This window comes from Corylus avellana, chromosome 3 (assembly GCF_965113065.1).
Source record: "Corylus avellana chromosome 3, dhCorAvel1.hap1.2, whole genome shotgun sequence".
Classification (NCBI taxonomy): domain Eukaryota; kingdom Viridiplantae; phylum Streptophyta; class Magnoliopsida; order Fagales; family Betulaceae; genus Corylus; species Corylus avellana.
This window is the reverse complement of record NC_142492.1, coordinates 28,972,754-28,985,428: the sequence shown is the minus strand read 5'-3', so window position 1 is coordinate 28,985,428 and position 12,675 is coordinate 28,972,754. Positions and strand designations below refer to the sequence as shown.

The 12,675-nt window shown below is 33.2% G+C and overlaps 1 protein-coding gene and 3 non-coding genes across 4 annotated transcripts; all 4 read left to right on the top strand.

Moving 5' to 3' along the window:
- Positions 1-9,078: 9,078 nt before the first annotated feature.
- Positions 9,079-11,566, top strand: LOC132175534 (large ribosomal subunit protein eL32z). The gene is made up of 4 exons (XM_088514587.1): positions 9,079-9,188; positions 9,294-9,383; positions 10,923-11,104; positions 11,203-11,566. The coding sequence occupies exons 2-4, from the start codon at positions 9,294-9,296 to the stop codon at positions 11,330-11,332; spliced, it is 402 nt and encodes a 133-aa protein (XP_088370713.1). The 5' UTR covers positions 9,079-9,188; the 3' UTR covers positions 11,333-11,566.
- On the top strand, positions 9,985-10,064 carry LOC132176809 (small nucleolar RNA U31b). The gene has a single exon (XR_009439669.1). It is a non-coding gene; the product is annotated as a small nucleolar RNA U31b (small nucleolar RNA).
- Positions 10,316-10,391, top strand: LOC148587065 (small nucleolar RNA Z195/SNORD33/SNORD32 family). The gene has a single exon (XR_015911814.1). It is a non-coding gene; the product is annotated as a small nucleolar RNA Z195/SNORD33/SNORD32 family (small nucleolar RNA).
- On the top strand, positions 10,506-10,591 carry LOC148587064 (small nucleolar RNA Z196/R39/R59 family). The gene has a single exon (XR_015911815.1). It is a non-coding gene; the product is annotated as a small nucleolar RNA Z196/R39/R59 family (small nucleolar RNA).
- Positions 11,567-12,675: the final 1,109 nt, after the last annotated feature.

Here is a 12,675-nt window from a genome sequence, read left to right as displayed (position 1 = left end):
GTATCTAAATTTTCATGTTTTTATTTTTTTTTTCACTTAAGTTTCAAACATTTTATTTTATTTTTTTTACATGTCCACATAAGAGGGGGGAGAGGGAATTTGAACTAGTGACCTTCGCTTCATAAGGCATGGTCTCCAGCCAATTGAGCTATCCCTTGGGGACATTATAGATAGTACATGACTTATAGGTAAATATCAATTTAGTACATTTGTTACCATTCAGTCAGTCAAACTAACGGACTGCCATGTGGGTGGTGTCAGCTAACCTCTGCGGCCCATCTGTGGTGGTTGAACCACTCTGAAGTCCCTTCAGATGGTTCGGCTACCGCCAATGGCCAAAAAGAGGTGGCTGAAACCACCCCCAAATGCCTTGGGGGTGGTCAAGTCACCCCCCCAGAGGTCATGAACCACCCCAGACCTGCCGTAGGAGTGGCCAAAACCACTCCCATTGTATTCTGTTAGTCTGGTTGACAGAATTGTGACGGAGGTACTAATCTGGTATTTATCCATAAGTTAGGTACCATTTGTGATATAAATTGAAAACTAGGTGAAAAAAAAATCAAAACGTGAAAACCTAAGTACTAAAATGTAATTAACCATTTCCTTTAGTATGCTAAATTAGGATCAGAATCCCTACAATTTCTTTAAAATTGTAGATTCTCAAATTACATAATTTAGATTGTTTTTAAGTATCGAAACGCTTGAAAAATACTACATATTAAAAATGTGGCATGTTATCGAGGTAACAAAAAAAAAAAAAATCATTCCAAAAAGGCTCATTTTCACTTTAGTAGAGACAATTTTTGAGTCAAAGCTTTCTTACAACGTAGAAAAAAAGAATCTAATGAAAATATACTCAATTCTCAACTGAAATGTATCACATTTTTACTGTGTGGCATTTTTCAAGTGTTTCGATGCTTAAAAACAATCAAAATTGTATAATTTAAAAATATACTATTTCTTTAAAATTGTAGATGATCCTAATCCGCTAAATTAGTAGGCCAATTATTTTTGAGTTTCAATTCTAAGGTCAAGAGCTTTGTGCTTAGTTAGGTATGGTTGATACATGTTAAATTATTATTTATTTCAAAAGTTTAAATTAATAAGAAATAATAAACTTAATTATTTAATCACTACTTTAACATTTTTTTCTCACGTGTGAGTTCAAACTCTCCTTTAATAAGTAAGGCCCAACACGCATTGGAATATTTAACTGAAATGCTTACGCTGATGAGAAATTGTGAATTTAATTATTTATTTAATATTATAACAATTTGTCAATTTCCCTCACGTGTGGGCTCAACAAGTAAAGCCCAACACGTGAAATATTTAGATGAAATTAAAAGTAAATTGTAAAGTTAGAATTCGAACTCATGACTGTTAGATCTGAAATCTTGTTAAAATTGCCGCTAATTTCAAAATAATAAAAAGACAAATTTAATTATTTAATCAATATTTTAACAATATCATCTCAAGCGCAATTAAAATGAAAACACGAGATTGGTCTAACACCCCCCCCCCCCCCCAAAAAAAAAAACACTTAAAAAAAGAATTGTTTGGGAAGACAATTCCCAATTATTCTCAACTTTTTTCCCTTTTTTAGTTGATTTGACATTACTAACACTTAACTCAACTCAAAATTTTTTAACTTTACTCAAAATTTTATATTCTTCAAATAACCTAAGCATAATCTCAACTATTTTTTCTTCTCGATATTCACAATTTTGAATTCAGTATAATAGAATAGAAAAAAAAATCACAAACCCAAACCAGCATCTCTACAAACACAAACAAAAAAAAAAAAGTTGTAACTTCTCAGGTGAAGTTATAAGCTGATCAGGTGATTTTAGCTACAAATTCTATACTAAACTTTCTACTTTCCGATTGTCACTCTCAACATCACTTTCTCTAACTTCTTCAAAGATATTAATCATGAATCCTTCTTTAAATAAAGTATTGCATATGTTTTTAAGTGTTACATTGTGCCCATCACGTGCAAATTAAATCAACTCTAGCCGGTTTTTGGTCCCATGCACACACGAGGAAGAAATTAATGTGATATAAAGTAAAAAAAAAAATGTTAATATGAAAAAATAAGATTAACTTTTTTTTTTAAAAAAATGTCAGTTTTAAAATGAACCTTGGGACAAATACGACCGTTTGACGTATGCCTCAAGTCCAACAAACTAGGTTAGCTACACGTTATGCCTGTAGTTGATGTCTTTTTAAATGATTATTCAAAAGAAAATAGATTCCTAGACAGACTAAAATGGTGAAAAGAAAATTGAACTACCAATCACAAGCTATAAAGATGAGGTTTGTCGAGCAAAATATAAATCACATTTATAATTCCAAGTTAAAAAGGAAAAATAAAAAAGAAAAAGAAAAAAAAAGTAGATCTTAAAAGCAGCATATGCATGTTCTACATCACCCTTGGCCTGTAAAAGCTGACCAGTAATGAGTGAAATGCTGCTTATCACCAAAGTAGGGGAATATGTGTACTTTTTTTTCAAGAATATATGATATGGTTTCATAATAGGTATATATTCTTTATAAGATAATTACTTTTTAGGATTAATTGTAATCAAGTTTGAAGTGCCGAACTTATCTTTATTTTCATATGTCCTAATTCTTCTATACACGAGTATTTTGTATTGTAAAAACATCATCAAGATTTAGAGGACAATGTAGCTCGGGGCTCTTCCTTAATGTTGGACCTAAGCGTCTAACTCTGAATCATTTGTAAATCTTTGTTTCATTGTTCTCTTTATTTCACTTTTCTATTTAATTTCCATTTTCTTATGACCTTCTTCAGACCGGATGACTTATGGTGCATTTGAGATTGTAATTTTAAAATGTGCGATTTTAAAATGTGATTTTTAAAAACACAGTTAAGTGTTTGGCAAAATCGTGATTTAATCTTAAAAAAAACACCTATTTACCTACGATTTGAAAAAACAGATTTTCTGCGTTTTCAAATCGTAATTTTTTATAAACACAATCCCAAACAATTCATTTTTGCACTTTTTTGTCTATGAAATCGTAATCTCAAACGCATCCTTAGTTGACTAGTTGTTATATTCAGAATTTCATATTTTGTTTTCTTATCCTAGATATGTACTGGACATGATTGTTAGGTTTTACTCAAAAGGATGAGCTTCATGTCTCTGTTGAAAGTTGGAATCAAGTATTCAAAAGCCACATCAAGAGATCCAACCCTATTTTTGGAAGAGCTTTTTAGTGTAAATGCCTATTAGATAAGCAAATTTTGATATTTGGAAAAGAAAATAAGTGAAAGAGTTATGATTTTATGATTCTGCCCTAGCTCATCTTAACTAGTCTTGGTCAAAATATATTGTGTTATTATGTGTCAAATGTGATGATGATGGTGGCATACTTTGACCGAGAAAGTTAAATGCTAGATTTATTATTACAGCATACTTTTACCACTTGTTTATAATGGGCGACCACAGTTTACATTAATTATTTTATGAGAAGATATGAAGCTCATGGGTTGAAATTTTTGATGCTCCTAACTTTGTATGCGAAGCTCATGGGTTGAAATTTTTGATGCTCCTAACTTTGTTTGCTTTTTTCCTAAAGTTGTTTGACTATATCTTCATTTATAACTTCTTTTGACCTTATTCCCACCTTCATTTTTTACGGCAACTTTTTTGAGAAAATTATCGTTACTTATTTTTTTTATTTTCTCTTAGCGAAAAGTAGGTGAGTGAGACCAATTATGACTATTTTACCATAGTGACACCTACTTGTTGAAAGTCACACACGAGCGACTTAAATAGTGTGAATCGCAAGCACTTTCTCAAATTCGAGTAAGCTATAGTCTAGCCTAACCACATCAGGGCATCAATAAGAATCAATGTGGTTTATACTAACTACAGCAGGGCATCAATGAGAATCGATGTAGTTTATACTAACTACAGCAGAGCATCAATGAGAATCGATGTGGTTTATATTTAGCAGGCATGAAAATTTTCATTGTAAGATTCGAATTCATGCTTTAATGTGTACCTAATTAACCACTTTAAAAATTTTCTTAGGCCATTAAACCATAATCCTATATATTTACAACATATTATAGCCCACTTGCTCCAGAAATTCCAGTGTGATACCTTACTAGAAAGTTCAATAAAAGTTCTTTAGATATTTATCTGTTCCACATTTTAGGATATAATTCAAGGTGGAATATAAATGAGATGTGCTAACCTCTTTCCTGCTATAGCTGGAGTAAAGCCAATAATGATTGTTTGCTGCAAATCCTTATTCATGTTTCGGTATTTTCTTAAAAATATGTTGTGGATGTTGGAAAGAAATATTTCTGTATTTTCTTGAAAATTTGCTAACAGAAATTCATTTTTATTTTTTGAGCTTTATCAACATTTTTATATGTTGTGGATGTTGGAAAGAAAAAAACACTCTTAAAAGAATCTTCCTTCACGTTATGGGATTAGAATTTAGGGCACTTTTCGTGAGAAACAATGGAAGATTAGTAAAGGTTAAAAGTCTCTATTAATTTCAATGTTTTCAACTTTTTGTGTCAATTATTCTTATGAAAGGAAAGTTGACTAAAATAAAAGGAAAGAGTCCATTAATATATTAGACTTTCTATCACTTAAATTTTGTGGAATAAGTGCTTTATGACCTTCATTAAGGATATCCTACCCTATAGATAGGGGACATAATTGAAAAAAAAAAAAAAAAAAAACATAAAATTTAAGAGTAATTGTAAAATGTCTTACATAGTTTTGCCCATGACTACAAATTTAGGGGCGAAAAGGGGAACGGTTATTAGTCACCTGTTAACCGCACTAACGGCTAATTGCTTTTGAAAGTGGTCCTCTAACTACAAATTTAGGGGTGAAAAGACGAATGGTTATTAATCGCTTGGTAACCGCACTAATAGCTAATCACTTTTAAAGGTGGTCCCATGACTACAAATTTAGGAGTGAAAAGGCGAATAATTATTAATCGCCTGTTAATCGCTTTTGAAGGCGGTCTTTGACTACAAGTTTATGGGTGAAAAGACAGACGGTTATTAATCGCATGTTAATCGCTTTTGAAGGCGGTCCCTTACTACAAATTTAGGTGTGAAAAGGCGGACAATTATTAATCGTCTGCTAACCGCACTAGGGTCTAATCGCTTTTGAAGGCGGTTAGAAAAAATCGCTAACCGCCTAATGCATAATGATGTTGTTTTGTGTTTAAATATATATAGAAAAATTATAAACGATGTCGTATGTTGTATGATATTATCGTATTACTATAGAAACGATATCATTTTGGGGTTTTTTTTTTTAACTGTTTTTAAATTTTTTTAATTTTAAAAAGCAGTTAGCGGTTATTAAGGTTATTAACCGCTACCTGCCGATTAATCACTTAGGCAGTTACCGAATTTTACTAACCGCATTTCACTTATAACTACAATGATTTTATCTGATGAATAATTAGTCTGATGCTTTTTGTCAAAATAATGTGGAAAGGATATATAGAGATCTGGTTGAGCGAGCTGATGGGTATGATAACTACTATGAGTTTTAGCGAATTTTACCAACCGCATGGTTTTTTTTGTTTTTTGTTTTGGTTAAATACTAAAAACCCCATAGGGTTTGGATTCTTTATTTTCCCCTCTTAGGTTTTGATTTGTATCACATGAGGTACCTATAGTTTTGATAAAGACTAAATTGGTCATTCCATTCATTGACCGTTAGTTAACTTAACGAAAGTCCACGTCACTGACACATAGACTAATTAAAATTCGACACCTGGCATAAAGGGCCACGTCATCAGTGATGACGTGGCCATCTAATTAAATTCTTTATTTTTAAAAAAAAAATCTATATTTTTTCAAAAAATAAAATAAAATAAAAAAAATTGGGCCACCCCTTGGCCATTTGGGGGATGGCCGTTGGCCATGGAGGTGGCCGAGCCACCCCAATACCCACTGGGGGTGCCTGAGCCACCCCCTTGGTACCCAACGGGGTGGCCGAAACCACCCTCAAATGGACAAGGGGGTGGCTTCCAATTTTTTTTTTTTTTTTGAAATTTTTTTTTTTTTTTGAAATTTTTTTTTTTTAAAAAAAAAAATCTAATTAGGTGGCCACGTCATCACTAATGACGTGGCCACTTATGCCAGGCGTCGAATTTTAATTGATCAACGTGTCAGTGACGTGGACTTCCGTTAAGTAAACTAACAGTCAATGAATGGAATGACTAATTTGGTCTTTATCAAAACCAAAGATACCTCATGTGATACAAATCAAAACTTATGAGGAAAAAAATAAAGCGTCTAAACCCTAGGGGGTTTTTAGTATTTAACCATATATATATATTTTTTTTTGGTCTTTTGCCAAATGCTTAGAACTTAGAAGAATGTGAAATAATTGAAAGGTGAAATTAAGAAGACGATTTAGAGCATTATGAGGAAGACCAAATTGCTTACATTTTTTATGAAGGGTAAAAATTTCTTGTTAAAGTATTATTTAATTAAATTTATCTCTTCTTATCAGCTTAAGCTTTTGAGACAAGTAGTGATTAAACATGATATCAGAGCCAGATGTCATGAGTTCGAACCCTGATTCCGTTAATTTACTCATATTTAAATTAAATATTTCACATATTGGGCCTTACCTCTTAAAAGGGAGTTTGAACTCACAAGTGATGAAGAGTATTAAAGTGACGAGGTGTGTTAGGTAATGGATCAGCCACCAAATACCAAATGGGCCTCCAAGACTATCTTCATCATACAAGCACACCAGTGAAGTACATGGCTAACATTAAGCCAGCCCACCAAAGGTAAAACGGGAAAACAAGATTACAGTAAGGGAAGCCATGTTCACTAGAGAACGTGGTCAACTGAGCCACGTGTGGACATGCCCGAGAATAAATCAGGAGCCACGTTCTGTACAAACGTGGCCGAGCCATCAACCAACTCCACAATCCCATGATCAAGAGTTAGCCCACGATCCCATGATTCACTTTTCTAGCATTACACACAGTGGATTCTTGGGAACATAGGGCCGAGAATAGGGGTACACTAACTGCTGCTTGATTCCTATAAAAGGGAAACTCTAACTAAGTATTTGGTTAATAACACTCAAGTTGTTTTTCTCTCTTAGTCTCAAATGATCAACGGACAAAGTTTTCCTCTAACCCAAGTTGGAGGAATTTACTTCAACCTAGTCTATAAAAGTAACACGTGTCCCTTGAACTTGTGAAATGCACATGTTTTTTTAATAGTATGAACAAAGTTGGAATAAATTTTAATAAAAACTCATGTACATCTCACATGTTATTAAAAAAAGGGACACGTGTCACTTTTATAGATTAAATTGAAGGAAATTCCTCTAACCCAGTTTGGAAGAAAATTTTGTCCTTGATTTTAACTGACTTAGGCATTAGAGCTATCCCCTGCTGGCACACTCCTGCAAGCTCTTATCCTACGTGTTTCATTTCTGAGTCACTATCTCGGAAAACTGTCATCAACAAGGTGATTTAACATTCCCTACGGAAATTTTAAATGGATATTTATTGAATTGTGTGCATGGATATCTCTTAGAGGATTATTAGCTGTCTCACCAAATTTTACTCACGAAAATAACTAAAAGTAATTTTTTTTTTTTCTTTTCTATTTTAACTACTCATTTTTTTAAAGCACTCACACCCGTCTCACTATTTTAACAATCAACTTTCACTATTCTAATTAAATATTATTTTTTCAAAGATTTGTTTATTCTTTCTTTAACTATTAAAGAATGAGGGAGAAACATAAAAGAGAAAGGGGGAGAGAAAAACTATTTTTTTATTCAATTGGTGAGTGAATAGTACTGTTCACTCATCATTTATTTTGGGTTAAAATAGTAAGGCTAAAAATGGAAGATTTTAGCCACTTTCACCAAATTGTCTAACCAAAATAATAAAAAAAAAAAAAAGTTTTGGTGAGGCTGAAAATAGTACTCTAATAGAGTAAATCAGTTTGCTTTGTAAATTTTTTTTTAACAGTTCAGTAATTCTGCATAATTTTGCAAACAAAAAACTTTTAATTTTTCATCCAAGTGTAATTAAGTAAAGTCTATGTGCTTATTTCTTGAGATTTTTAATTTTCTGGTGTGGCCTAAGACTTATCATTTTTTTTCTTTTTTCTATTCGCCTAAGAGTTATTATCATTTGAATATCTAGAAAAAATGGCACTCTTCCTGTTATGGTCATCATCTGTTCGGGTGTCTTAATCGAACAAATGGGTGGAACTATTATCAACGCCCATAGAATAAGAACTGGTATTATGTGAATTTACCCATTCCTTATGGTAGGAACAAGGTTGAGAAATTGATGTTTCCCTTTGTTGACTATATGTGTATATGGAAATGGCGTTTGAAATTTGAATCAGTAAATTTTTCAAATGTGCATTTTTTAGTGCTTTTATATACTGATATGTTGGTTGGCAGATCCATAGGACCATAGGTATTTTTAAGAATTTTAATGAGATGACTTGGTAAACACTAGGGAATTCCTTCTCAACAAATATCATTAAACTAATGTTCTGTTTGTTTCGATGTAAAATGTTTTTGGTCCCCAAGAGATAGCTCAATCGGCTGGGACTACACTTAATGAAACAAAAGTCACTAGTTCGAATTTCCCTCCTCCTCTTGTGTGAACATGTCCAAAAAAAAAAAAAAAAAGATTTTGAAATTTTTTATTTTTTATTTTTTGGTGTTTGATATGACCAAAAATTGTGGTCAAATCGAAAATGTTTTCGGTTGACAAGATAAAATGATTTTAGTCGCCGTAGAAGATCGCCAACTCTGATTTTTTGTATGAGCCAAACATTTTTCCTAAAAAAATAATCTCGATGAAAAAAATATTTTACATTAAAACAAATCGATTTAAGCAATGGGAAGAGTATCCTTGGGGAGACTTGCTTAAGTGATGTTCATGTTTGGGTAGGCGTTGATGGCTGTCTGGGATTTGGGCTTTGAGGGTAGAAGGGGACGGGTTCAGGTGGCTGGGATGTGATGGGCCTTATGGGCTGGGCTGAGTGATGTCTTTGATGCAGTTGATTTCAGTGTGTGGAAAAGTTGCTGGTTCACTACTAATAACCCTAATCAACACAATCGCCGTTTCATCTTCTCGCCGAAAGTGCTACTCTCTTCCATCACCAGATTCACACAGAGGTCATGACTCCTCTCTTTCTCTCTGAGATTTGATTTTGTTTCGATTTCTCTACTTCTGAGCTAACAAAATTTGCTCTCTTTTTTTTTGTGTGAAAATCTTTTCAGATGGCGGTGCCGTTGTTGACGAAGAAGATCGTGAAGAAGCGGGTCAAGAAGTTCAAACGCCCCCAGAGCGACCGCAAGATCTCCGTCAAGGTATACCCGGATCATATTTTTAATTTTCTTGTCTCTCTATTTGTATTATATGTGGTTTATATTACCATAAAACTATTGGGTCATTTCTAAAATTTATGATTTGTGGGTTTTCAATATAAATAAGTCTATAAGTTTATCCAATATCTTTCCTTCAAATCACCCCAAAGATCAACTGCTAGTGCTGAACACAGACCTGAATCACAGCAGTTGTAATGCACCTGATTTTCATAATATTCTACCAACTAGAGTTTTGTATCTTCCTACATTAATATTAGCTCTCTTCTGAGTGTGTTCAAGCTCTGAAATGTTCTAAATTAAACAAATAATAACAAGTTCCTTTCTTACGAGCACATATGTGAATATAGCTTATTCATAGTAACTAGCTATTCAAGCTTGCATTAACTCAAACACAAAAGCCAACCGGAAAGAGATGTGGGTTAGCTGACATTTGTCTACATTGCCACCATAAATGTATAAATTTCTATGTACGGATCACAATAAATTTATATTGTATTTATATGTCTATGGATATGGGTATTTCGTTTCTTTTGCTCTTATTTCGTGTGTTTCTCAGTTTGTGTTTTAACTGTGTTTTTCTGGTGAAAATGATGATGGTTTTTGTCGCCCCAGTCATACTTGCATCTCATGTTGCAAGATGGTGATTGACAGGTTATCTGATTCCAGACTTTCATTAACCTTTTCATTCAATTTTTTTTTCTCTCTTGTTTTTACTATGTCTCTGGTATGACTGAGAGTTAAATTGTTATTCCTTTGGTTTTTCTTTCTATTAATGCCACACCATCTAGACTGTTCGCTTTTTCTTGTGCCCATGTGTGCGAAATGGTGATCAACCTTTTTTATCTGATTTCATTTAGTTTTCCCCCTTACTTTTTTTTTTTCCATTAAGAGTAAAGATCTTAATGATATATGCAACGAGACATGATGATCTCTAACCATCATTACTGCAGTTTTGTGATGAATCAAACATGCACTACCATCTGATCTCTGCTGCAAAATTGCATGCTTGTATTTCTCGAATTAAGTATTTGGTAGTTTTTTATTATGTACTTTTATGTTAATTATCTTCTATAGATTTCAATTCCTGCTTTGGGGATCTTTTTTTGTAATCAACGATGCAACCTGTTTATCATTTCTGAGTTTTCTATGATTATCATCTAAAATATCACCATCTTTCAGCTGAGGTTGCAGTTGTAAATTCCCAATTTTAGATTTTTTTTGTTTTATTGTGTTTCTTGGTTTATGTTCTAGTGTTTGTTTTTGTCTTGTAAGAAGATAGTCATTTTTGCCCGTGGTATCTAATGTCCAGACTTGTTCTTGTAGCTGGCCGTTTCGTTTTAAGGGCATAGATAAAACCTCTTACAGGCCTTGCGACACAGTGAGCTTAATATCTCAATGGCTCACTGTTACTAAATCCCTGTTTACATTTTTCCTTAAATATTAGATGAAACTACACTGCATTAATAATTTGGTTTGAAACTTCTTTGTATTGTTGATTTTGATTGAATGCAACTATGGCAGACAAACTGGCGTAGGCCAAAGGGTATCGATTCTCGTGTAAGAAGAAAGTTCAAGGGATGCACATTGATGCCCAACATTGGTTATGGTTCAGACAAGAAGACCCGCCATTATCTTCCTAATGGTTTCAAGAAATTTGTCGTGCACAACGCCAAGGAGCTTGAGCTGCTGATGATGCACAACAGGTGAAGTGGAGGCAGCCCTTACTATAACTTGTTCATTGTCCATGTGGCTGTATATATATGCTTATGTTCCTATTTTTTGTGTTTTCTTGCCTTTTCAGGACATACTGTGCTGAGATTGCACACAATGTGTCCACAAGGAAGAGGAAAGAGATTGTGGAGAGAGCCGCCCAACTTGATGTTGTTGTGACCAACAAGCTTGCCAGGTTGCGTAGCCAGGAAGATGAATGAGATTGAAATTCATAATGTCTGTTGGATTATGTTTTGTAGTGAGCTTTTATTAGCATGTGCACATTTATGGCGTTTATTATATTTTTCCTAAGAATTGTATCCACTTCATAGACCTCAGCTGTGGGGTGATGCTTTTAGTTTAAATCATATTAAGCTCTCTAACAGTTGTTTTTGCCTAGTCCATTGACAAGAATTTTTGGTGATCCGTTCTATTTTGATGCTTTGTTTTGTGTTTTTCTGAATTTTAGAGTGAGATATAATAAATTATAGTGGAAGTGCTGGATAAACTCCTATATTGTTTTCTGAAGTTTATAGTTTTACTAGTACAATATTCACATTTTTTCTCTTCCCTTTCCAATTTTGTAGGGCCTTCAATGTTATATAAGCCTTCATTTCATCATTTTTATTTTTGTCAAGTGTAAAATATTTTTCACCCTGTAGTTCATCTTTTCAAACCTCTGCCGGTTTCGACTCTGAGGGATGGTTTGGGTCACCAGTTGTTATAGAGTGAAATGTTTTTCCTAAAGCTATAAACGTGTTTGTTTATAACACTTTCTATTGATTCTCTTTCTTTGTTTTGAGGAGAACTGAGAGTTTTTGAGAAAATGAATGTGCAACATAGGAGCCTTTAAAGACAGTATTGTGCATGAGATCTTTTCGGCTAGTTCTAAAGAGCAAGAACATAGATACATTCATTTTTACTGCTTTCAGAGTTTGGGATTAGAGGTGATAATTCAAGTTCTTGGGTTGGGCATGAGTGTAAGATCATATAAATTAATTTTAAGGGTTAAATACCAAATACCACCCTTGGGTTTGGTAATTTTATTTTTATCTCTCTGGGGTTTCATTTTTATTACAGGACTCTCCTGGGGTTTTGATAAAAGACCAAGTTAGTCTATCCGCTAGTTGACTGTTAGGACTGACACGTGGACCAATCAGATATTGATATGTGGCACATATTTCATTTATTTAATTTTTTTTAAATTAAAAAAATATGTTTTTTTAAAAAAATATATACATTTTTTTTTATTTAAAAAAAAATTAAAAATTAAATATGTGTCACGTGTCAATATCTGATTGGTCCACGTGTCAGTCCTAACGGTCAACTAACGGATGGACTAATTTGGTCCTTTATCAAAACCCTAAGGGGGTCCAGTGATAAAAATGAAATCCCAAGGAGGTAAAAATAAAGTTACCAAACCCCAATGGGGTATTTGGTATTTAACCCTAATTTTAATATGATTCATTTAATTAGACGTGTTAAATATTTCAATCATAATTGACTAATTTTATGTTAAGTTTACGAATTTTGTCCTAAAATGTTGAGTTGAAGTAATGTTAAG

Excerpts from the sequence above, each read along its gene's own strand:
- LOC132175534 (XM_088514587.1), top strand. The coding sequence starts at position 9,294 with ATGGCGGTGCCGTTGTTGACGAAGAAGATCGTGAAGAAGCGGGTCAAG. Across the intron at positions 9,384-10,922 it reads ACCGCAAGATCTCCGTCAAG|ACAAACTGGCGTAGGCCAAA; the intron begins GTATACCCGGAT and ends CAACTATGGCAG. Across the intron at positions 11,105-11,202 it reads CTGCTGATGATGCACAACAG|GACATACTGTGCTGAGATTG; the intron begins GTGAAGTGGAGG and ends TTGCCTTTTCAG.